The sequence below is a fragment of the Acinonyx jubatus genome, chromosome A2 (genome assembly GCF_027475565.1).
Source record: "Acinonyx jubatus isolate Ajub_Pintada_27869175 chromosome A2, VMU_Ajub_asm_v1.0, whole genome shotgun sequence".
Classification (NCBI taxonomy): domain Eukaryota; kingdom Metazoa; phylum Chordata; class Mammalia; order Carnivora; family Felidae; genus Acinonyx; species Acinonyx jubatus.
The window spans coordinates 32,778,401-32,804,502 of NC_069383.1; the positions used below are offsets into that span (position 1 = coordinate 32,778,401).

The 26,102-nt window shown below is 38.9% G+C and overlaps 1 protein-coding gene across 8 annotated transcripts in view; it reads left to right on the forward strand.

The window, feature by feature from the left end:
* Window positions 1-26,102, forward strand: part of CTTNBP2 (cortactin binding protein 2) — a 163,899-nt gene that overhangs the window by 94,143 nt on the left and 43,654 nt on the right. For 7 of the 8 annotated variants that reach the window (XM_053218168.1, XM_027075333.2, XM_027075339.2 and 4 more), the window contains 5 exons: window positions 5,655-5,858; window positions 7,220-7,319; window positions 9,591-9,741; window positions 14,064-14,318; window positions 24,425-24,542. In XM_053218168.1, coding sequence (XP_053074143.1) covers window positions 5,655-5,858; window positions 7,220-7,319; window positions 9,591-9,741; window positions 14,064-14,318; window positions 24,425-24,542 — 828 coding nt within the window. Of the gene's footprint in view, window positions 1-4,056; window positions 4,097-5,654; window positions 5,859-7,219; window positions 7,320-9,590; window positions 9,742-14,063; window positions 14,319-24,424; window positions 24,543-26,102 lie in introns of all 8 variants that reach the window. The other variant, XM_027075335.2, reaches the window with a different exon arrangement.

A 26,102-nucleotide genomic window follows, 5' to 3' on the forward strand; every position in this document is an offset into this window, starting at 1 on the left:
TCCATGGGAAGAAAGACACGCTGTTGCTTCTTTTCAAATATTTATCTCACAAGACTTTAATATTAGAGGGTCATCACTAGACAATCTGTGTTCCATTCTATCCCTTGTGCGATAACGTTAAAAAATCCTTTCAAGTGGTTATTAACACTACAGTCTATCTTGGGGATTATCCAGTTGATTAGATTCACTCTGTAACTGGTGTGTTCTAAGTTTTAATATCGGTTTGATACTCTTTTTAACATCAAAAATAGAATATATATGTTTTAAGTGTCTGTTCTAAGTTTAGTTTATTTCAAGCTGTTTACTCTGTTCCAAGCTGTTGTCTTCCAACCCTTGAACACAGATGGATAACTTAGCATGTGGGCTATATTAGAAAAGGTTTTCATTGCAGATGTGGTTTATGAAGTCACTGAATCAGGGACTCTTACACAAAGAAGCTGATAAAAAACTGGATTTTCCCCTTTTGTTATATGGTGCTAGAGGAAGCATTGCTTTTTATTGACGTGACTGGATTAGTTCTTCACTGAGGAAATGCGGCTCTAAAATAACGTTGTAGTGTCAAAGTTCTGTTGAAACTTGAGAGAAGTCTCTTACTGTGGGATCTTAGTGGCTATCAGAGAACACTGGTTCTAATGAGTGGGAACTTTAAGCATTGAAGGAAGGTTTGGGTAGTGTTGCATTTAAAACTCAGGGTAGGAGGAGTGGGAATGAGAAAAATAGGTACCACTGTTCTTGCTAATTGTTAGGTAATGAGAGCAATATACCAGGACTCACTTATCCAATTATAAGCTGTCTCCTTGAAAGTATGCTGCTTGAGAGGCTGTTTGTATTTTGGTGCATAATTGGGAATTGGAAACAGCATGGCCTTTGATGTCAGTCAGATCTGCATTAGAATCTAGACTCTGCAATTTATGGCTGTGTGTTTAGGTGATTTTCTTGGACTGAGCAAGTTTTCTCATTCTTAATATGGAGCTTATGCTACTCATATGGGGTAGGGTAGCTATTAGGATTAACTATCATAACGTGCAAAGAGCTTGGTATTTTAGCAGCATGAGTGATGAATAAATAGAAGTGATATTGCTTCATTGATACTGTTGCTTAAAATATTTTTGAAAATTTGCTTTAGAATTGATGTCACTATTATTGCTTTGTGATGTCTTTATAGATGTTCAGCATTCCATACTTTTTATTCAAAATGGTATACCCGAGCTGGACAGCCCTTCTCATGGCCTAAAATGATGTTAGCTTCTTCCATAGCTAAATCCATGCTCAAAGGAAGAATTTTTGCTACCATTCAGGAGAATCAGAGAATGTACTGTAAGGTCTTAAGGCAGTGACAAAGCACAGGTTCCAAAAATGTTTGCAGCAGTGGTGGTGCTGTTGACATAAACTCACAAACTGTAAAACAGAAAATACTTCCTGGGATACAGATAAATTTTGTCAGTTTTTAAGAACTACAAACCCATCTTCGCTTTGTACCTTGATGCTTTGCCATTTATTGCCTCAGTGGTTACTGTGTTCCAAGGTTCAGCTTCAATGTCTTTTGGTTTCAGTAGAAAAGCTTTAAAATCGGGATCCATAACCAAGGAACATTTTGTCAGCAGGATCTTAAGTTAAACTTTAAAGACTCAAGAATTCCAAGTTTTTTATACATTGGCCAGAATGACCTAACTAGGACAGAGTGGAATTGTGGATAAAGGAGCTATAATCCCTCTGAAAAATGCCCTTTGCTTATATCTAGAGAGCAAAGGAGAAGAAACAGTGGCAGCAAAAGAAGTAGCTGCCACTGAGGATACGTGAAACTGATTCCTCATTTTCTATTCCCTGATTTTGCAATTTGGCCAAAATCTCAGAATTTCAGGATTATGCTTGGTGGGATAAGTTTCTGTGTTATTTGATTATAAGGAGTTTCGTAGTCATTCGGCAAGCTTTTGGGAGCATGTAGTCTGGGGAATAGAAAAGTTATTACAGTTACATAAGAAGGGTGATTAAATCAGCCATGGGTGTAGGTCAGCCTAAATTTTCCAAATGAGATCTAGGATTTCAACTGCTTTCCGTTTGGATTGCCCCTATTTTTGCTGCCATGCCATTGCAACTAGGAAGCACCAGAGCTCCCTCCATCCTGCTTCTTAACCTATCTGTGCCTGGGTGAGCTTGTGCCTCTCCAGATCATAAGCTCTTTGAAGGTGATTAATCTTCTTAACAGCCACTAATGCCATTGTGGTTGGTAAGAGAAGGGCATGAGGACAGAGCTCCTCTGCCAAATCCTTGGTAGATAGATCTCTGTTCCAAATTCAGTGAGAAAAAATGCTCTGGGCTGAGTCTAAGAAGGAGGGTTAGTCCATTTCTGCCTCTCTCTAGTATCACCCTAAGAGCACATTCGCTCTGAGTCATTAGCTTTCTCCTTTAAAAATGAAAACATTGACCCGAAAGAAAAATAATAGTTCCAGACCAGAAAGACTTACTAAACTTGCCTGTTGAATTTTTAAAACAGCAGTACACTACCTCTCCTTTCTTGGAGAACCACTAGATCCCACAATCTTTAAAACTGTAAAGTTCTGAGTTTCTGTATCAGCTTACATCTGTGACAGACAAACAGTTAGGATTAAGCTAAAGTACCGGGAGAATTGCAATGACAAAAAGATACCATTTTAATTACTCTGTTAGCAATTTTTATGGCCAAATGTTAAATTTTTAAATGGCATTTTGAATTCTATAAGTGAATTAAAATGTCTTGTTCCTCCCGAACTTGTCCAATGAACACATTTTAACTGTTAGATGAGCAGAGGCCTAAAACCAGAAATCATCCCAGGCAACTGAGTTTTCATACCCTTGGAAATGTTTTTGTTTTTGTTTGGTACATTTTGTTTAATTTGGTTCAGACAGTTTTTCTTAGTTAAACATACACTTAAAAAATTATCACCCATGTATGATTGGCTTAAAGTCTAAATCCAAAAACGAGATTGATCTGAGCCATGACATTAACCTTCTCTACACTCTGAAGCTGATGCCAGAAGCTGTTCTCAATTCCTCTTCCCTCTTGCATTGCATGGTCTCCGTTCCCTTCGTCCACCGCATGTTACTAATGTTTGCAGACTGCAAAGCTGAATGACCTTTTTCTAACATCATTAAAGTAGCCGTATGACGCAGGTCTGTTCTCCCATTACTTAACCAGTTAATGAATATTACCGTTTCTTATCTTTGTTGGGAGTTTCAAATGAACAATAAAGTCTCATGGTGAAGTTTTTTTTTTTTTTTTTTCCAGTATTTATAGCAGGATTCATTAAAACAAGCAATTGGAAATGACAGTGGGGATAAAAAAATTATTTAAACTTTAAGAATACTTGGTATTTATAGAGCATTTTTATTTTGTAGAATATTTTTAAAATATATTGCACACCTCTAAGCTAAGGAAATAAAAATTCATATATATTCCTCTGTTGCTTTGTCTGACAGAAAACTATGATTCTTGGGTGGTCTAAAGATTGAGAAAATTTTTGAATAAGATATTTTCTCTTTCAGATAGCCTGGCATTAAAAATAGGGCTTTCCAGGGTACTGTATCCCAAGTTTCCACATAAGGCAGTTAAAAATATATCTATATTTAATATTCCTCTAAAGCATAGAATTGCATTGGAAAGAAAGAAAGAAAGAAAGAAAGAAAGAAAGAAAGAAAGAAAGAAAGAAAGAAAGAAAGAGAAAACCCAAAAGAATAACAAACCACTTGATATATACCTGTTGATATTCTTTACAGGGTATCAGTAACCCAGAGGCTTTGAATGAGATAGAGGAGGTGGGGGTAGAGGGGCTCAGAGGGAGAGAGAGGGAAGGAGAGGGGTGGGGAGAGAGGGCCACACAAGCTCCAGGAAACTCAGTGTGTGAGCCACATTCCCTCCTGTTCCACCGAGGACCTCCGTGCAATGCCTTCATGTTACCTTTGTGTTTGCTATGCAGTCAAGGCATCATACCTTGGTGTTTATAATTTCTCTGTTTATCATCCATTTCTAATAAGTACTGATTTAATTTTTGTGGGCTTGTTTTTTTGTTTGTTTTTAAGAAAATACAAAAGGTAAAATGTACCAGAGAGGAGCCTTCTTGTAAGTATGAAGTAAAAATACTACTTTTGTAAGAAGAGCTAATGAATATCAATGGGAAAATATCATAAAGTTTAGATAAATATTTAATTTTATGAGCATTTGAATTTTGTATGTCATTGCAGCCTAATAGGGTAAAACAATAAATTATTCATGGACCCAAAGAATTAATTATGAAGATGTAATATCCAGCTTTTAATAAGCTGTCTAGTTTTATTTTTATAACTTGCTTTTTTCACAAAGAATTTTTAAAATACTAAGGAATCCTTTGATTTTAATATTTATTACTTTAATGTTAATTAAGTCTCAATTATCTGAATCTATTGCTTACTAATGTAACACCCATATACTTAGAATATTATCCTGATAACCAAGGTGGACGGGACATAAAACATCCATCTATTGTGTCCTACTACAGAGAATGTTACTGGATTTATGTAGAAAATGTGCCCTGAGGAGTGAATATGTGCCCATAGGCCCCTGCATCTACACTGACGTTACTCTGAGGTATTTGGGGCTTCATAAGGAAGAAAGTAAATAACTTATTTTGAAAGTTAATTGTATCTAAAACACACAAAATACCTATATATCACATTGAATAAACATTTTTACTTTACTGTTTTTACAGCCTTTTGACCAAGGAAGAATTCAGAAAATTTTCCATGCTATATGCAGCCGACTTCACACACTTAACAGATTCTCTTCTAAAGCTGCTAAATACTGATGAGAAATATCTAACTATGATAACTCTTATGATTCTTGTTAAAACTATATGGTAGACTGTCCTGTTTTGTTGGCTGGCTAAAAGTTTCTGGTACACAATTTGTAAAGATGGCCACAATTTGTAAAGATAAAGTCTTCAGAATTGTGTATTGAATATTTGTGCCTGGATACAGTATTCTAGATATAATTATATGTGTTGTGCTTCTATAGCTCTGGATACTAAATAGCACTTGGCCCCCTCCATTATTTTTATTCCCAAATAAGGGAATTCAAGGAATATAGATTTCCTGGCAGTATTTGGTCCATCTTAATGGTCTGTATATGATTTTTAGTTACGTACCTTGCAAACATCGCAAAAGGAAAATCTGTATTTCTTACAGTTATTTCTATCCTATACCTAAAGATGTCCATTCAGTTTTTCAGACTGATATTGCAATTGAGAAAATCCATACATGATTTCAAAATTCAAATTGTTTTGAAACTCTGAAGAGGAATTTGAACTTTCAAATGAGACAGCCATCTAAGTTTCCTAAAACCAGTCACCACTTTAACATTTATCTGTGTAAGACTGACAACTAAAAGTAATTTGTCACCATGGATGTTGATTTAATTAGCAGATGCAAGATTGAAATAACAGTACAGATTTGTGCTAAGTAAATATTAACAGATTGATAATGTTAGAAACCACATAATCCTCTAAGGGTACGTGTTCGTGTCTGTGTGTGTGTGTGTGTGTGTGTGTGTGTGTGTGTGTGTGTGTGTAATTCAGAAACAAGTGGGTAATACCTGTCTCTTGTCCTTGCTCCTACTCTCTAACTAGGGTCACTTTAACCCACAGGCTGGTCACCCTCCCTAACCCCTTTGCTAATGAGTGGTGGTCCTGCCCCCCTGGCTGGCAGGCCCACCCTTCTTCAGCAAGCTGCTACCCAGGGAAATGTCACTTTATTATCAATGCTGCTTAATGAAGAAGGACTGGACATTAATTACTCCTGTGAAGATGGCCATTCTGCCTTGTATTCTGCTGCTAAGAATGGACATACAGGTAAAGATGGCAAGATCTTACCTCATTGTACCACCCTCTTGCAAAAGGATGGAGAGCCAGAAGCAATGGTAACCATTGTTAGGAACAAAATGTTCTTTTGGTTTTGATTTTTTTCTTACAGGTAGTAGTGGGTAATTTTTTTTTTAACATGATTCAAAGACCTTGTAAATATTGAAAAAAAAATCCCAATTGTAGTTCTGTAAAAATGTAAGATTTTATTGCAGCTAGCAAAAAGTAATCTTGGTATTATGTACAATGAAATGTATTGTGTATGTGGAAATTTTGGGTCTACTATGATAAAGCACATTTTAGAATAAAGCCTTCCATCTGTGATCACTTTAGTCAGCACAAAATAGCTCCAATTTGTCTGTTAGAAATACTTGTGTGTGAACGTCAAAGTGACAGGGCTTTCGCACATACTATAGTGAGGGCAAATTTTAGTAGTTAGGGAAGGTTATGGGTCTGAAACTGTTCTGTAGTGGGAACAATTTATAGTTATTTGGATTTTTTAAGAGAACTGAGAAGTTCCACAGCTACAAATGACATATTGACAAAGTCTGGGAATGATTCTTGTTTTTTGTGGTCTAATTTACTAAAACGTATGGTAGTGCAGAAAAAGATGATTTGACTGCAAATCCAAAATCAAATAAGCTGCATGATTGTTGAGTAATTCATAGAAGTTTTCAGAGCTTCGCTGTGTTCAAGTGCACTGAATGGAAGAATTTAGAAGTTTTACAAGTACTTTGAAGTTCTTCTTTACTTCAGAAGCATTGTGGGAATTTTCCTTAATGTAGAGAAATTAAGTCTAGTAAATGCCATGAGGAAAATTAGGCCTAGATGATATTTATGCCCGAGTCAGGTAACTTTGTGTGGGATCTCCTCACCCATGAAATTAAGTGTAGGATGACCACCACACAGAAGCATTTTAAAGGTTAAATATCACAAAGTGAGAATTTAACTATTTAAATACAAAGAATCGTATTTCAGTTTGGTAAGTAGATTTAATTCTATCTATCCAATAACATTCTTTCCTGGGATAGGCTGGTAGAAAAACATGGTGAAACATTTTCTGACACATAACAGTCCTTTAACTCATCAGCAACTCCTCCCAAAGCAACACACGTACACACACGAATATCATGTCTTAGTTGGTGAGTCTGGGCATTAAAATCCTCAGGAAAAGAGTCTACTTTCTCTGTAAAATAGTCTGTGGAGTCTCATATCCACCACGATGGAGTTGTCAGATGGACTGTGCATGGGAGAGGTCCTTTGAGTTTAGCATCTATATAGAGCTCGTTTAGAATTTGGCTCACCATAACTCTAAATGGGGAATGTAAATGGCTTTCTATTAAAATCCATAGACTGTGTGAGATTGCTGCTGAATGCAGGAGCCCAAGTCAATGCTGCTGATACAAATGGCTTCACACCCTTGTGTGCCGCAGCTGCTCAGGGACATTTCAAGTAAGTGATGCTCTTAATTCTTCCCCTCCCTCCCCCCCCCCCCCCCATGGAAAGAGTCTTTTTATAATTTGTACACATATTTTAGTTCTGGTTGCATGTGTAAACTAGTGCTTCAAATCCATTGGCAAATAAATTCATTAAGTATATTTGAGGATTTAAATGCAATGTAGGATCCTAAATTTGCTCTTTTTCTTAAAAGGTAAATAGCTGTATATGAGGGCAGTAAAGAAGAGAAATAAGTTATGTTTCAACCTCACATGAATGAACTTGCTTCTAAAGAAGATAATCTATAGTCTATCAACATATATGTGGTGATAAAATACTCTGTTTTAAAGACTGTTAATCACTGTTTTCCATTACCCCAACACCAAAAAAAGCTTTTTTTTTTTTTTTTTTTACTTATGATGGCATTAAAAACAAATCCTAGGGGCGCCTGAGTGGCTTAGTTGGTGAAGCAACCGACTTTGGCTCAGGTCATGATCTCAAGGTTCCTGGGTTCAAGCCCTGCTCTGGGCTCTGTGCTGACAGCTCAGAGCCTGGAGCCTGCCTTGGATCCTGTGTCTCCCTCTCTCTGCTCCTCCCCCACTCATGCTCTGTCTCTCTGTCTCTCAAAAGTAAATAAACATTTAAAAAAAATCCTAGAATTATATTAATTAAAATAACCTTAACTTCCTATTGGCAGTTGATTCAGTGTTAAATCTCAATATATTCACCTTGTCTTATCGTTTAAAAAAAATTGAAGCAGTAACTTTTCATACTAAAAGTAATTAGAGCAGAAGCCTAAAAGAACCTATCAATGGAAATACATTTAAGTTTAGCAGGTTTCTTCAGTAGCTTACCAAGTCAGTTGAATATAGACAGGCCTTTTTAAAATTAAGAGTCATAGTTTAATCAAATAGAATGTCACTAAGTTGCTTTCTCTTCCTGTGCTGAACTGTTGTGTAGGGAATGTAAAGCTGTTTTCAACTTTTTATCTAACCATCCTGATAGAAACGTTCTTTAACATATTTCTTGATTCCTATAATATGGGTTGTAAGGTTCACACTGTTATTATAAATGTAATTCTTAAATATTCAAAATGCATCCTTAAATTATAATATTTTTTCTGTATGTCTAATGCATACCTCATGAGCTTATTGTTGAGGACCATAGATACTGGTTTTGCCATTACGTTTTGCATGTATCCTGAGTCCTCCGGAAGGGAGTTTTTCTTCAGAGCTACGCTTTTACGTTTACTGTCACTGGGCAATATGTAGTGCAGCTTACTTGGAAATTATAGAGTCCTAGGAAGGCAGGCATGGTTGGCTTTGCAAAAAGGAAGACCTCTAGGGGTTGATTACTTTAAATGTGTATGAGATACAAACAAACGTCAATATGTAACTTAAGTTTTAAATATATATGAATAAACCAAATATTTTCAAGAAAAGCTCAGGGAGAAAAGCATATATCTGAAGTAAATAAATGAATATGGTGTAAATTGCCTTTTTTTTTTTTTGTAAATTACTTCTTAATTTGATTATGATTTAGCCCTCTTTACTCCGTTTATTCTCATCTGATTTTACAAATACAAGCTCTGGGTGTTTAGCCAGTTACTAAGTGCTACGAAGTCTTGAATTTACCTCATTTCTTTCCTCCTTGATTCTCAAGAGCAGTGAGTTTCTGCTTGGATGTCTTTTTCCTTGTAAACTAGTCCCCCTTCAGGAGACAGGACAGCCTCTGCTGTCTCTTCTCCCCAAGGCAGCCCTTTTCTCTGCCTCCCTGCTGCCTTTTATAGTGGAGGCACATGGTGCCCTGCTGTCTGAGCTATTTATAATTATTTTCTCAAGTGAAAATCTCAGAATGACTCAGCAGTCTTTTTTCAAGGTTTAAGTGATTTTGAACCACAAATAATATATATGTCAACCACAGTTCCACCATTCATCCAAATTAGTTAAACATACTGCAAGCACTTTTTTTTTTTTACAAGTTGTTTACAGAGAAGTGTCAAAACCAAGTTTTAGCACTTGACCAATGCTGCTATTTAAAATTTTCATGGGGGTAAATTTGTGGCTAAAATATAGCTTCTAGCCTTGCTATAAAACAGTATCCATCAAATAAGACCCACAGTAATTGATACACATCTATCTATCTATAATATATTATATATATATAAACAATTGATGTAGAAAGATACAGAATTGCTTTAGCATTATTTTCTATAATTAACATCTTGGTCAGATGCTTCAGAAATCCAGCCAGTTTTAGTGTAATTAATCATGATCTTGTGTTTAGGTGTGTAGAATTATTAATTTCATATGATGCTAACATTAATCATGCTGCTGATGAAGGACAGACACCTCTATATTTGGCCTGTAAAAATGGAAGTAAGGAGTGTATTCAACTCTTATTGGAAGCTGGAACTGATCGAAGTGTAAAAACCAGAGTGAGTACCAGTTCTTTGGGTTTTGTACTATAATTTACCCTGTCGGCCAACTCTATAGCTAGAAAAACAAAATACGACAAAACCTTGGATTGCGAGTAACTTGTTCTGTAAGTGTTCTGCAAGATGAGCAAACATTTCTGATAAATTTTAACTTGACAAACGAGCGGTGTCTTGCAATAAGAGTAGTACACGATACCAAACATCACATGATCACAACTGAGCCAATGGTTCTTGAAATTCGCTTTGATATAAGAGTGCTTTGGATAACAAGCATGTTTCCGGAATGAATTATGCTCGCAAACCAAAGTTTTACTAAAATAGAGGCTGCTTGGTGTTGCTTTTAGGATATCAGATATGGACAGTGTCAGACCTCCGACTTCTGTTTGAGCATCTGCTAATGAAAAGCCTTGTCTGGTAGCTTAACTGGTCCTTTATCCTCTGAACCTCAGATTATTCACTGTAAAATAGGAAACTGAATACCTGCATCCTGGCTGTTTTCAGAATCAGGGGATATAATGGAGGTGTACTTTTTGCTCACTCAACAAATACTTCCTGAGCACTAGCTATGCTAGGGACAGAAGAGACAGCAGGATGTGAAACAGTCCTGCCATCATGGATCTTATATCCTCATGGGGCAGGAGGGGTGACAGTAAACAAGTAAGTAAATAGTTAGTAGCTGGATGTTTAGAAGATGGAAATGCCTGGGGTCGGCACTACTTCAGAGGAGTTGGTGGGAAAAGTCTTCGTTGAAAATGTGACAGTTGAGCCAAGACCTGAAGGAAGCAAGGGTGTGCGCCATGAAGAGATGGGAGCAGGGTACCAGGACTGAGGCAGGAGAGCAGTGCAGGCAGATCTTTGTGGCCAGAGGCCCACCACAAAGGGCCTTGTGGGCCATTGGCAAGGACTTGGAATAAGGGCGTCGGATGGATAGCTTTGAAGAGAGCAAGGACGTGAACTGACTCATTTTTATGAGTCACTCTGGCTGCAGGTTTGAGAATAAACTGTAGGAGTGGCAGAGCAGCTGCGAAGAGAGAGCCGCAGGAATCTTGTTTTACTCCAGGGAAAAAGTACTGGTGGTTTGGATCAAGGTTGAGGGGTAGAAACAGTGGGGATTGGTCCAATTCTAGATATATTTTCAGGATGCATCGTATAAAGAGCCTCAGAAGTATCAATTGTTGCAGTAGTGACAATGGTGGTGATATAAAACTGCTGCATATTGCCTGAGAGATCAGGCTGTGAAATCAAACCTTTTTGGGCTTGGACCATGCCTACACACAGCTGTGTGAGCTTAGGCAAGGTATGTTACTTCTCTGTGCCTTGGGTGACCCCTCTACAAAATGAGTCTAAGGGTATTAAAGTGAAATTAGCTTATCTACATAAGGTAGTTGGTATAAGTGCCCTGGGAATTGTGAGCAGTAAACAAATGTCAGCCGTCCCCATGGTCACCATCACCATCAATTACAACGTAGGAGTCAGTTGTAACACGTACAAACAAAAGGGAGTTTTGTCACAAGACAGTGCCCATTGTCAGTACTTAGAGGAGGGTTATTTGTGCTCACTGTTCTTCCTCTGACTGATGTTTGTTATTGCTAAGATCATGCAGCACCTCACAGAGTTCAGGGTCATTGTCTAATTTGCCTCAGAACTAGAAGCACTGTGTGTAGAAATCCACTAGACCCCAAGTCGCTCTTGACTCCATCCCACACAGTTCTGTTATCTCCTATACAGGGTGCACAGATAAAGTCCAAGAGATTTAGAAACTGCAGACTTTTGGAGTCTGATGCATGGAAGAGTCCTTGGATGATACTTTTGGCTCAGAAAATGTACACAGAAATGCATTCGAAACAAACTTTTCAGTCAGCCCTCCCAAATTTGTCTTCATCAACTCATTGTGAACTACTTGAAGACCAAGGAATCTGCCCTGTGCACACTGACATCCATTTCTCTGATGGGACCCTCTGTGAGCTTTAGGAGTTATGGAACTTCCATCATGATCCATTCTTCATTGGGCTCAGGAATTACTTTAGTTTTGTTTTTGCAGCTTCCTAGAATATTTAAGGTATAATAATCACCATCCTACCCTATGTTCCTAATGAAAGACAAGTATAGGCATTCAATTTCCAAAGGTTATCTGAACCTTGGATTACTTCTGTTAATAGAGAATTGGTTGTGTTGTGTATTCCTCTCATAGGGAACATCCTTAAGATTTCCTAGAATAAAAAGCTGCATTATCTAATTTATAGATCACCCTTAAATCCTGTGGGTTTTGTTTGTTTTTGTTTTAATGGCAAGTGCACTCCTTACTTAATCTCCATCATCTGTTTAACCCACCCCCCACCCACCTCCCTCTGGTTTGTTCTCTGTAGTTAAGACTGTTTCTTGATTTGTCTCTGTCTTCTGTTTTTCCCTTTGCTTATTTGTTTTGTTTCTTAAATTCCACATTTGAGTGAAATCATATGGTATTTGTCTTTCTCTGACTTATTTCACTTAACATTATACTCAAGCTCCATCCATGTCATTGCAAATGGCAGTATTTCATTTTTTTATGGCTAACTAATATTCCATATATATATCTCACTTCTTTATCCATTCATCAGTCAATGGACACTTGGGCTGCTTCCATATCTTGGCTATTGTAAATAATGCTGCTATAAACATAGAGGTGCATGTATCCCTTTGAATTAATGATCATTAGAAGTATAGAGGCTCCAAAATACAGAGATAAACAGTAATGATAGAGGATCTTAAGGGAATAATTATTTCTTATGACTTTTAATAAGAAATCAAAGGAGAATGGTAAATTGAAAGTTTTTCAGAAATGATTACATAGCCTTTGTAATATAAAAATTAGGAAAAAGTCAAGAGATTTGACTGGGGAAGGTCAAGAGCACTTACACTCTGGTGCCTAATTAAGGCTGAAAACCAAATAAAGGTGTCTGTAGCCCAACAAAGAACAAGCCATGAAATGCTTTACCTAGCTCTGGTGTATGCTTAAGGACTATAAGGTATTCCATTTACTGCACAGCCGTGATCTTGTCTTAGCCAAGTCAACTTCATGGGTATGAAGTACAGAACCAGAGAAAAATCTACTTTATCAAGGGAAGCGTTAGCAAATGATCAGATGACTCACTATAAACATACCTTGTTACCGCTTACTGTTTTTCTCCTGCCTTCTACCCCATTATTTTAAAAAAGTGTGCTTTAGCTCACTGAAAGATTTTTAACATAGCAATATGAAATACCACATGAAAAAAAAATAGGCCAAAAGGAAAATAAAGCCCAAACAACAAACCACCAAAATAATTCTGTTCTTTTATGAAAGTCTTAAAAATGTAATGAAAACAGGTACTTGAGTGAAAGGAAGACCCTATATAAAAATGAGAGATTGAAAGAGAACCAAGATTTTCACTTGAAAAGTGCTTGTCAAGCTTCAGGGAATCCGAATAACCCAGGGGGCCGGTTAAAGCACAAATTGCTGGGCCTTACCTCCAGAGTTTCTCATTCATTAGGTCTGGGTTGAGGCTTAACAACTTTCATTTTCAACAAATTCCCAGGTGATGCTGATGCTGGCTGGTCTGGTGACTACACTTGAGAACCACTGCCTTAGGAAAGAGCTCTGAGTTAACAACTCTAGCAACCTGCTAAGTCAATGCTAAAGGCTTCACAGTAATGTATTCTAGACAATGGGCCTAATAATTTTACTTGAAACATTTCCTAAGCTTGCATTTATCAGTTTCTAGCTGCAATCCCAGAACTCTCAATAGGGGCACATAGACACCTCATGAGGTTATTTGGCTTTGTTTTTCCTATATGTCTACCTTTTCCTTATTATCTAGAATTTTTCCTTCAGGACTCATTGACATAAAACTTTAAGATCACCAGTTAGGACTCTGCCCTATAAGTAAAACTGGATTATGGCAGCATTCATTTAGTACATTACTAATAATACCCTACTTGGATATAAGTTTTTAAAAATCTTTATGCTAAAGCTCATTCTCTTTTGTATTCTATATAGAGATTTTGTTTTGCCATATGTAGTCCATAGTTACCAGCCTGGGCAGTACCTGTTCACTCCAAATAGTTAACTGTTAAGTGGAAAGTCTTACAAAACAGCAAACATGAGTCATAGCATTGAGAAATATGGTAATTGACAGAGGTCAGTGAACTTGACTCAGCTCATCAATGATACTCAGGATTGGAATGCCTGCTTTTCCCAGCTCAGTGGTTCATGCCCAAGAACATTTAGAGGTGAACTTTAAATAACACTGTTCTCAACGTTAACGTTGTAATCAATCCTTTCCTCCTGGTCATTTTATCTTCAGGATGGCTGGACACCAGTTCACGCAGCTGTAGACACTGGTAATGTGGACAGCCTCAAGCTTCTTATGTACCATAGAGCACCAGCTTGCAGAAACTCTTTGCATGAGGAAGAGTCTGAGTCGGTTGTCTTTGACTTGGATCAAGGAGAAGAGAGTCCTGAAGGCACATCCAAGCCTGTTGTTCCTGCAGAACTTATTAACCACGCTGATAGAGAAGGCTGGACCGCTGCCCATATTGCTGCTTCAAAAGGTTTTAAGGTGTGTCTCATGGCCGCTGGCCTCATTGCATAGTTGTAACTTGATAAGTGACAACATTGTCTGCTATTGACTGAATGCATTTCAATGGAATGATTGGAAACTGAGTGAAAACTATTGCAAGAGATGATCAGCTACCAATATGAACTGAATTTTTTTCTGTCCAGTAGTATTTACAGTCAACCATATATGAGACTTTTTCAAAAAATCGTACTTGGAGTTTTTTAGCAAATGTGAGAGTAATTTCAGAAATTTATTTAATTTTTTTTTTATGTCTTGTAAAATTAGGAGAAAGAGTTTGGTGTTGATTTAGTGTACTGGATTGTTTGATTCAAAGGCCAAGGCCTTGGTACTAGTTAGAGTGAGGGCCAAGACTGAAATGCATGCCCTTGACTCTGAACTGCCTCATTTACATCCTTCCAGTGCTGTTTTACTGGTAGGTAAGAGGGAGCTCGAGATTTCACTCATCAGAGTAGAAAGTGATACTGATTATTAAGAAAACAATATAGTATGCCATTCACTCATGTTTCTTTTTTTTCTGTTTTGATCAGTTTAGCGATAATATAGTTTAGCAATAGAAAGCTATTAGGAAACTCCTGAGTGCAAGGCACTGTGTAAGCTAATATTTGCAGGGATATTTATACCATTAGCTAACTGCTAGTTCAGTGGCAAGAGTATAGGATACAAGACAAGTGTAGGATAAGAGAACACAAAAAATTAAAACAATGGGAATGGACATGTGCTTGGAACACTATAAAAATGCAAATTTTATTTTGTTTTTTGAAAAAAGACAATGCACGTATTTCAAGAAGCAGAGTTTCAGGGATGTTAGGCTCAGAAATGGCTGTTTCTGGAGGCAGTGGGAGTGATTTGGGCCTTGCAAGGGGGGGTTAACTCTGCCACTCATCACTGAGGTTGGAGAGTAGTTGAGATCTGGGAGCAGTGGGAACAGAGACGGGGAGCAGGGAAGTGGGCTGAACACTGGCTGAGCTGATGAGGGGTAGTGAGAAGTAAGATGGGACTGGGAGCTTCCTGGGATGGCATGGGCTTCAGTGACATTTTAAGGAGTTTTGGGGCTTTATTGAAAGGTCTTGTACGAAGGAGCAAAACAATCAGCTCTATAGTTTGAATGATTACTTTAGCAACAACTTAAAGAAGATTATGTTATGAAACAATTGGCGGCAGGGAGAGAGACTAGGTGAAAGATGAAGAGAGTGGTAGAAATAATGAAACACATTACAGACCAGAAATGTCCATGGATTGAAGACAGATGAGATGCAGGAAAAGAGGGAGCTGACACGAAGGAGAACAATGACATTCCTGGAAAGAGAAGAGGCGTCATTGTGATTAACAAGATAGAACGTGGGTTTAGACATGCTGGATTTAAGTGCTGTGAGAGGTTCATCCAGATGGAGATCTCTGGGAATAGCTAGAAATTGCATTTGGAGCTCCTGGTTGGGTAACTTCCTGTTATTATGATCTAGAACAGAAGCTGTTCACTTTGGGCCTCTTTTTTTTTTTTTTTTTAAGTGAGAAAAAGGCATGATTTAGTTCATTGTGGAGGTATTGCTTGTTAGTTTTGTTCCATTTCACGCTTTAACAAAAAGTACAAAAATTTTGTGAACTTGATAGACGTGTCTTGATTTGAATGGGATGCAGTACGTATGACATCAAAGTTTTTAAGAGACAAAGATGTGAAATGTGAAAAGTTTTCATTTGAAAATGCACCATTAATCTAAGACCGTGAATCTCATTTGATGGTGGAAGGGTGCATTGAAGGAGTTGTTTTCAACCTCTTTCCACCCCCTCAAGGAAATCTGAAGATAATGCAAGGTGCTACTGATAGTGGGGTTGTGCACACACACAACCTGGAGGCAAAAAAAAAAAAAAAAAAAAGCCAACAAAAGAAAACCTGAGCATCACTGATCCAGAATGTTCAGCTGCTGAACCTCTCAAGCTAGGCAGAGAGAGAAAAACCACTCCCTAGGGTGAGTTACCCTGCAGGGTAGGGCACTTGTGTTGCTGCTCAACTCCTTTATTATAAACTCCTTATTAGTCCTGCTGCTTTTTGTGATCAAGGATGGTATCTTCATGGATCCCCAGGCCCCTGGTGCATGTAGATACTTGGTCATTGTTGAGCAAAGGGGAAGAGGACACTTTCTCTCATAGACTCCTCCTGTATTCTCTTTAAGAGGCATAAGATAAATTTTTAAAGAGAGGTTTTTAAAAGTGATCATGACTGACAACATTCACACACTGCTGAGTAAAATCATAGATTAAAATGATTTTTTTTTTTTTTTTAGCCCTGGAATGGATATTTCACCTTCCAGTCTAGCCTCTTCATTTTATGATTAGGACATTTAAACCCTGAAGGGAGTAGTAGAGAGAAGTTGGGAATGAAGCCCAGATTGCCTGATTTCATTATCTTCACACTGTACCATGCTGCCTTCCTTCCTAATCAAAGGTATTAGAAAGTACTTTTGCATCGTTGGCCTGATACAGTGTTCATATCCTGACTGAGATAGTTCACCAGAGAGGTAATTCATTTACACCTAGTTGCTAAGACTAATTTTCTGAAAAAATTAATTACAATTCTGAGTTAATCATCATGTAGGTGAAAGATTCTATCATGACCACAGTAGATTAAAAAAATGAATATTTTTCCTCTGTAGAGCAGCATATATGTGTCTGAGCTACGTAAGGTAATAGTATGTCATTACCCAAGAAGATGACTTCAGTTTTCTTGTGCCATTCAGTAAAGAACTGTGGGATTTCACAGCTCAAAGGGACATACCTCACCCAGGCCAACCCCTTCATTTTGCAGATGAAAAAATCAAGTCTCGGAAGATAGTATACCTAATTTCCTAAGATCAGTTCATGGAAGATCAGTTCCCGAATCAGTGCTTTTCCCACTTTAGTCCTTGGTCTTTCTCCCAGTGGTTAAGCAATTTACACAAATCACTATCTAGTGTTTGGTAATAGGAGTACCTCTCTCTAAAGCTGGCCTGTGACTAATCACTGAGCACAAACCTTTGTTTTTATCTCAGGGCGAATAGAAAGAAGAGTTCTTAGTGAAACTGTCTGGTGTCATGAGCCCTTTACATGTCAAGTAAAACCTATTAGGAACATTTTATGAATTTGGTATCTCTGTTGTTGAGGTTCCCATACAATGAGATTATTTGGGAGGACTGTGTGTGTCCTCCCAATTATAATTCTAGTTTATGTGTATTACCAAAGCTGGTGGCTTCCTGTCACTCAGGCTCTTAGTCTCTCTGGGTTAACATGTTTACTATTAATGCAGACTCTGCTTCCAGAACACTGCCCCTTCCTCACTTCCACTCCAACTCGATGACCAGGTTTTCTCTTTTGTTTAACCATAAGCAATTCCCACACTCCATTTACAATTGTCTGGTCCTATATATTTTTTTTAATTTTTTAAATAATTATTTTTGAGAGAGAGAGAGACAGAGACAGAGCCTGAGTGGGGGAGGGGCAGAGAGAGAGGGAGACACAGAATCTGAAACAGGCTCCAGGCTCCGAGCTGTCAGCAAAGAGCCTATCACACGGCTTGAACTCATGAATCTTCACACCTGTTTTTTTGGGGTTTTTTTTTTTTTTTTTTTTTTTGCCTGTCTTCCAGACATTTATTTCCGGCATCTTGTAGGATGAACAAGCCTGCTGTCCTCTGGTCAGGCAGTGGACCTTGTGTTACCATCTTTAGGCCATTCATATATTGTATTAGGATTCTGTTGTGCCTGATACATTTAGCCAGAGAGCATCAGGCATTTCCTCTCACACAGTAGTATCCATCCTGTCTGGGTGGTCTGGATGAGGTGTGTGTCTCAAGTATAGAGGCCCACATGGGGCCCCAAGATTTAGATTCCCTCTCCTTGGGTCATGGCTGCAGAGAAAAAGATGATAGGAGTCACTAATTTCTTCTTTGTCACATGTGGTTGAGTAGATGGCTAGGAAAGAAGAAAGATAAGATATCTATGAAGTTGGACCAACTCTTTGGAGCTAGAATGTTGTTCATGATAAGTAGAAATCTGTTCTTTGGAATCTGTTTTTGTGTTTTTAATTCTCCATGATTATTTCCTTTTTTCCCCTTAACTTTTATAAAAACATTTTTGGAAAAGCCAGACTGACTCAGCTGTTGGTAAACAAAGGGAACACTGTTATTTTTTGACATTTATTCCAGAATGTTCAGTGCGGAGTATTGCGTCCTTGCTTAATTTGAGCAGGACGGATTAACTGATAGGATCCTAAAGAATTATTTTTATTTTTTTAAGTTTGTTTATTTTTAGAGACAGATAGGGGGAGCACGAGTGAAGGAGGAGCAGAGAGAGAATCCTAAGCAGGCTCTACCCTATCAGCAGAGAGCCTAATGTGGAGCTGGATCTGATGAACCGAGAGATCGTTACCTGAGCCGAGATCAAGAGTTGGACCCTTAACCCGACTGAGCCACCCAGGCGCCCCGAAAGGATTCTAATCTAAATTAGCCAACCAGAGTCCTGCTCCACCCCTCACCTGAGACATGGACTCTTCTGTGTTTTCCACTAACATCTTTCATGGATCTGGGTTTTGACCCTTTTGTTCCTCACACTTTGTACCTTTTATATATATGTATATATAAAATATATATATATATATACATACATATACATATAAAGAATACATATATATTTATATATATATATGTATAACTTTGTCCCAGTTATAATCTATAGAGATTCCAAAATGTTAACTTTAGCCCTACCTACTCATTTTCTGATTTTATCCAATAAGGTCTTATTCAGGAGGGACACAGTTTACAGGGCTGATAAGTAGAGCAGCAAAGTTCCTTTGCCCAGTACAGTCGCCATTTATGCCTGTCATCCTAGTGTAATTATTAATAGCTCCCCCCTTTTACTCCCCCCTTTTACCAGTTTGGGCAGTTGTATGGTAACCCTACTGACCATCATATTCATGTTTGCTTCCATCACACAGCTCCACGTGGCTGCGTCACTGGGTTCCCATGTTTGTCCTCCTCCAGTCTGCTACATCCCTTCTTTCTTAATGCAGGACCATCACCTGGCATTTGTGTTTACTTGCTCCATCTTTTTACTAACTTAATGAACTTAGATGATTGGTACAACTCCAGATTTTTTTCCTTCACAAGTGAATTTTGAATATGTTGCCTCCTCCATATCTTGTAGGCACTACCCTGGGGGAGCCCTCCTCGTCCACTGTCCGAGTTTGTGCAGACTCCGCCAGTCTCCTCATCTGCCGTCTCTCTACTCCGTTAGCCTGCCATGAGAGGGGCCTTTCAGACAGGGGAACTTGCTCATGTAATTTCCCTGCTCAGCATCTTTCCAAGGCTCTATCACTTCCAGGATAAGTGCTAGGTTTTTATGATGACAGACAAGTCCCTTCCTGATCTGGACTCAGTTCACTCCACAGAGACACTTCCTGTCTCCTCCCCTAATGTGTTCTGTGCTCTAAGCAGGCACTGCTGGGCTGCTGTGCAAACATCGTGTGTTCTTTCTTCTCTCCCTGTCTTTGTGTCTGCTGTTCCCTTTACCTCAAATGGCCTCTTCTCCTGTCCTGACCCTTCCCTGCCTGGAAAACCTCTCAGCTTAAATCCAGGCTTCCAGAAGCTAGGTGTTCCCAGGGCACCTTTCCACACTTCACTTAGAGTGCTTGCATGCCTGTCTCTCTTTCCACCTCCTCCCAAAAAAATCACTTTTCCATCTTTGTATGCACTGTGTCCAGCAGAGTCTCTGGCCTGCAAGTACTGAGTATTTGCTGAATTGATGAGTGAATGGACTGTTATTACAGTTCTTTCTTACCGATCTTGCTATCACCCTCCTTTCCAGTATATCTTCCAAATGCACCAGTTGCTTTTCAGAATCAAGCTTGTCATGGCACTTTGCTACCTGAGCATATCCTTATGCCTACAGAAAACATATCTTCATGCCAACTCAGCCCTTCACAGCTAACTCTGATTGTCTTCATCTTTGGGCACTCTCCCCTAAATTTACCTTCTTGCTTATTTCCCATTTTAACAGCCTCCCACTCCCCTGCCTGGTAAGGCAGTGGGCACACCCACAGCCCAAGGGTGTTCCCAGCACCCACACTGGCCCACCTGTGCATTTGCAGATTGCTTGTGCTCTCCCTCCCTCTGCCCAATGTCAGATTCCCAGCTCCCTTCCTTGACTTTGGTAGTATATCAAGCTCTTTGGACTTGGGGTTTCTACTTAGTCTCCCTGGCACTTCTACCTTGCTTCTCCACTCTCCTTCAAGGGTCATGACAGAGATGGGTCATTGACCCTCAACATCACCTTTCTCCTTCCCCTATGATGATCCTGCAGAGTTCTGGACCCATGACCACCCAAAATAAAGACCACATTCTCCAGCCTTCATTGCAGGTAATGAGTCCACCTACCTATGTTCTGGCAAGTGGGATGTGAGTGGAAAGATTAAGCTTAAACCACTGCTTTTTAAAGTCTCTTTTATAACAGATGTATCTCTATCATAATTAGTAGAACTTTAGCTTAAATCCATTCATCCAGATCTCTTGCTCAACATCACTTGGGTAGAACCTCTTGCCTGGTTTAGGCCCCTGGGACTCCCTCTGCTACTTTCCAGTAGCAGTGACTGGCGTCATAGCATTTATCCTCTTCACAAATGGTGTCCATCACGGAGAGAGCTTAGATTCCTTTCTCCACTTTTCCCTCCTTTTCCACATAGTACAACTTGGGACATCACCTCAGTGCCATTCTCCCCATGACTGTATTACACCCTGTGGTCCTCCATGAGAAGCAGAACTGTTACCTTACTCATAGTTCCCACCTTCAATTCTAACAGAGCACCTGGTAGAGTGCTTAGTTCCTCTTCCTTAAAGTGTGGGGATTAGTGAGCACTAGGTACTTGCAAAGTGTTGGAACTGTGCCTGGAACTTACTATGCACTCAAGTAATTGCTATGGTGGTGCTTGTAAAGTGTCATTTGGGTGGAGGCTTTCAACCTCTTCGTGTTCCCCATGGAGCCAGCATGGCATAGAATTCACACTTGTAATGGGTTTGGATATGCATCTCCTGCTATCCTCATGGGGACCGACATCTTCCTCATAGAGACAGTCACTGCTTATATTCTTGCCCACTGACCTACCTGAGTAGAATAAAAACTATATACAACCCACTTTGAAGGTCTGAGGTAAAAGAATCTTCAAGATTTTGGTTGCGGAGAGCCTGGGTGGCTCAGCTGGTTAACATCTGACTCTTGATTTAGGCTCAGGTCATGATCTCATGGTTCGTGAGTTTGAGCCCCACATCAGGTTCTGTGCTGACAGTGTGGAGCCTGATTGAGATTCTCTCTCCCTCTCTCTCTGCCCCTCCCCTGCTCCCTCTCTCTCTCAAAAAATAAATTAACTAACAAAAAAAGGAATTTTGGTTGAATCCTTTATTATTTCCCTTTATAATTTGAAATAGCATCACCTAGAATTATATTGATATCAGTGACATTTGTTGATGTGCTGTAATTCCTCACCATTTAATTGAATATTTCTAACTGGTGATTATTACACTGATTATAATAATAACAGCAGCTAATAAATATTGAGAGCTTAGTGCAAGCCAAGAATGTGAGCTTTTTATGCATCTTTTCCATTAAGTCACATAACAGCTATATGAAATCTAGATATTTAAATAAAGATAAGGAAATTGAAACAGAAAAATGTTAAATGATTTAGCAAAAAGCATAGATAAAATCATTTATATTGGCAGAATTAGGATCCAGGTCTGTTTTGACTCTTACCTGCTTTTGTTGCAAGTACTAACTTGCATAATAAATGTATCATTTTTATCTCTTATCTGGGAATTCACAAAGATTAGTGCTCAGATTGTATCCTACTTAATTTCTCATTAAAATTAATTTCTAAATCAACATTTCTGAATTTCTCATTTACTATCAGATGCATTTGCTGGTATTATACAAATTAGTCATAACAGTTTGATAAGAACTGTTGTTTATATATTTGACTTTGTTCTGAGCTCATTTCTTGTCTTAGGGAGGTTTTGAACTTGAACCCCAGACTCACCTATGAAAAACAGACTTCGATTACAATTTTTAGACGAGATCCCTCCAACCTAAGCAGGGGCAGTGAGAAACCAATGTTCTTGTCCACTCCCTTTGCAGGCATACCTCTGGTTCAACTCCTCCATTTTAGAGGTCCAAAGACCTACTCTCCCATCTCCCCAGCATCTGAAAAGATTGCCTACATTAGCTTTGCCCTCAGACCAGCACTGGCTTCCTATTCAAATTTCACTTAATTTGTGGTTTAGTTTTTTTTCTCTCTCTCTCTCTCTCTGTCTCTCTGTCTCTCTCTCTCTCTCTCTCTCTCTCTCTCTCTCTCTCTCTTTGACCTTTAGGGGATTTTCTGTACTTGTTTATGAATTCATATATAAAGTGTGTTTGGGGGGCAATATGAAGCACCTGGAACTCACACATACTCCTGGTGGGAGTGGAGTTTAGTATAGCCACTTATTAAAAGCTCTTTGCAGTATATACTGACCTAGAGCAACATATGCATATCCTGTGACCCAACAGTCTAACTATGTACATAGATCCAACAGAAATGTGTACATATGTCTATCAAAGGATGTGTACTAGAATGTCCATAGTGGAGCCCAGATGTCCATTAACAAGTAAATTGTGGTACGTTCATATATCCCACAGTAATTTTTTAAAAGAAGGATAAACTATGCTTAGTCCCAGCATATGGATGAATTTTATAGACATTATGTTGAATGAAAAGCCAAATATAAAAGTGAAACTGCAGTATGATTCCAATTATATTAAGTTTATAAACTGGATAAACCAGTCTCTGATATTAGAAATCATCCTAGGAGTTACCCAAGGGGGAGAAGGGTGGGGCTAGTGACTTAGATGAAACATACAGAAGGCTTCCAGAGTGCTCCTTACATAGTTATGTTCATTTTGTGATACTTCTTCAAGCTTGTGTACTTTTCTATGAGGATAGTGTATGCCAATAAAAATATTTACATAAAGGAAGGGAAAAGTGTGTTTTGTGTTTTATAAAATAGAAAAGTGATGTTTTACAGCAAAATCCGTAGACTTTCAGACTACCTGGTTTACTGTTGTCAGAAGTGAAATCAGCCCAAAGTGTGTGTGTGTGCGCATGCGCGCGCAAACGCGTGTTTGCAGGGGAGAGATGAGAAGGATATTGCTTATTTGGATGTTTGTTTCCTTTTATGGTTTCTGTTCTATTCAGTTCTGTGCTTATTCTGGTGGGAAATAAGTAAACAAATCATCAAGTAGTAAAAGTTGATATAGCAGAGGTCCTTAATAAATATCCTGATGTTATTTCTTGCTGTGCAGTTATTTACTTGAAAATGTTTGTACATATATTGTCTTTACTTTGTTTTGAAAAATTTTGGAGAACTAAGAGTTTTCAGTTCATAGGTTACTGATACTTTTTGATGGGGACTTCCTGAAGCAACATAGAAGAAAGAGCTGAAAAAGAGAGAGCACATAACTTCAATATATTGGGAATGTTTTTCTAAAAACTCAATCAACATGGTGTTCATATTTTTCATATAAAAAAATAAAAGTGTAAGATCTCAGTTATAAATGTGCTTGTGAGGACCGTGAGACAAGAGTTGTTACAATCGGAACCCTGCACTTACATGACTAGGGAAACAGTTCATTGTCTAGAATACAGCATGGAGCACCCACCTATAGCAAAGTCTTTTGGCTTTATATTGCCAAATTACCATAAAAGGATACTGTCTGCTGAAGCCAATTTCTTTCTTAATTTCATTCTGCAGCATGAATGATTAGTAATCTGTTCTTTTTCTCTTGAAACCTAAGAGGCTGTTCTGTGGAGCAGTGTTTTGGTCCTGTGATTCACATTTGAATGAAGCACACTCTTTGCTTTCCATTTTGAGCCAGTGTGTAGATTAATGTGTGTATTTGGATTGCTGGAATTGAAATACGATGTCTGGCAGAGAATTTCTGATTTGCTCGTTACAGGCAAATGACTTTTCCCTTGGATTTTTCATTTGAGTTTATTCATTTGGACATGATGTAATAGAGCTCTTGCCTTTCTAGAACTGCCTGGAAATCTTGTGTATGCACGGAGGGCTTGAGCCAGAAAGAAAAGATAAGTGCCATCGGACCGCGCACGATGTCGCCACTGATGACTGCAAGCATCTGCTGGAGAATCTGAGTGAGTGCCATTTGCAGCTTGGTGCCTTCTTCACCCACACTGCTGGCACCTCTGGCATGATGGGAAAAGATTAATCCAGCTACGGTTTTCTTACTCTCTGCTCAGCCTTCTTTGAACCCTAGTAACTACAAAAACATTTTATCGGTTATAAATGTGGTAATTATTTTTTTCCATGTAGAATGGCTTTTTACAGAATTAGTTGCTATTAAAATAATGCTAGATCTTTGGGGCACCTGTGTGGCTCAGTCAGTTAAGCCTCCAGCTCTTGGTTTCAGCTCAGGTCATGATCTCATGGTTTCTGAGTTTGAGCCCCACATTGGGCTCTGCTCTAACAGTGTGAACCTGCTTGGGATTCATTCTCTCTCTCCCCCCCCCCCTCCCCTCTCTCTCCCTCCATCCCTCTCTCCCCCTCTCTCTCTCCCCCTCTCTCTCCCTCCCTCTTTCCTCCTCTCTCTCTCCCCCACTCTCTCTCCCCTGCCTCTGTCCCTCCCCTGCTCCTGCTTGCTCACTCTCTCTGTCTCTCAAAGTAAATAAAAAACATTTAAAAAAATCTTAAATAGAATAATGCTAGATCCTCATTGTATTTTAATGACCTTGGACAGTGTTTAAATAATTACTGCTCTTCTGACTTAGATTGTGTCTCTAAGACATGAGACTAATAGGGTATGAAGAGTCATGGCTGGGTACTTTGCCATCAGCTGATCAGATGAATGTAGGCAAGTTGGTTATCTCTCAACCCCTGGTTGCCTACCTGTCTGTGAAGGTAATGGATGATCTTTTGGGTCTCTTCCAGCTCTAAGAATGTATACTCCTCAGGACATGTTCTGAAAGGTTCACATGTGGGTTTATGGAATATGGAGTTTCAGATTGTACAAAATATTATGACTTCTTATATCGAGATTATCAATCCATCCAATCAGCCAACTGTATCAATAATTTGTTTTTACCTTACATTCTGACATTGAGACAGAACATGAACAATAAACATAAGTAGTAATTCATTATATGGTATGTGAGACAGGGATATGTGCTACGGAAAAGACTAAGGGAGGATTGGGCATATGAGGATGGGTTTCAGCTTGGGTTTTGCATGTTTGTTTTTTTTCTAAGTTTATTTATTTATTTTGAGAGAGTGTGTGAGTTGGGGAGGGGCAGGGAGAGAGAAAATCCGAAGCAGGCTCCACACTACCAGCACAGAGCCTGATGTGGGGCTTGAACCCATGAAACCGTGAGATTATGACCTGAGCTGAAACTAAGTGTCAGCCACTCAGGAGCCCCTGGGTTTCAGTTTTTAAAATAATGGTCAGAAGAGCCCCCTTGTAAGACATTGAAGCAAACACTTGAAGGGGGTGAGCAGAGCAACGATGTCAATACCTTAGGTAAGAGATTTCCAGGGAGAACATCATCACGTGGACAGAGGTCCTCAAGCAGGAGCATACCTGCTATGTCTGAGGAACTGTGAGGAGGGCAGAGTGCTGGTTTTGAATGAGCAAGGAGAGAGAAGTTACAAGAAGGGATGGGGGTGGAGGTCTGATCTGGCTGAAATTTGTAGGTCATTGT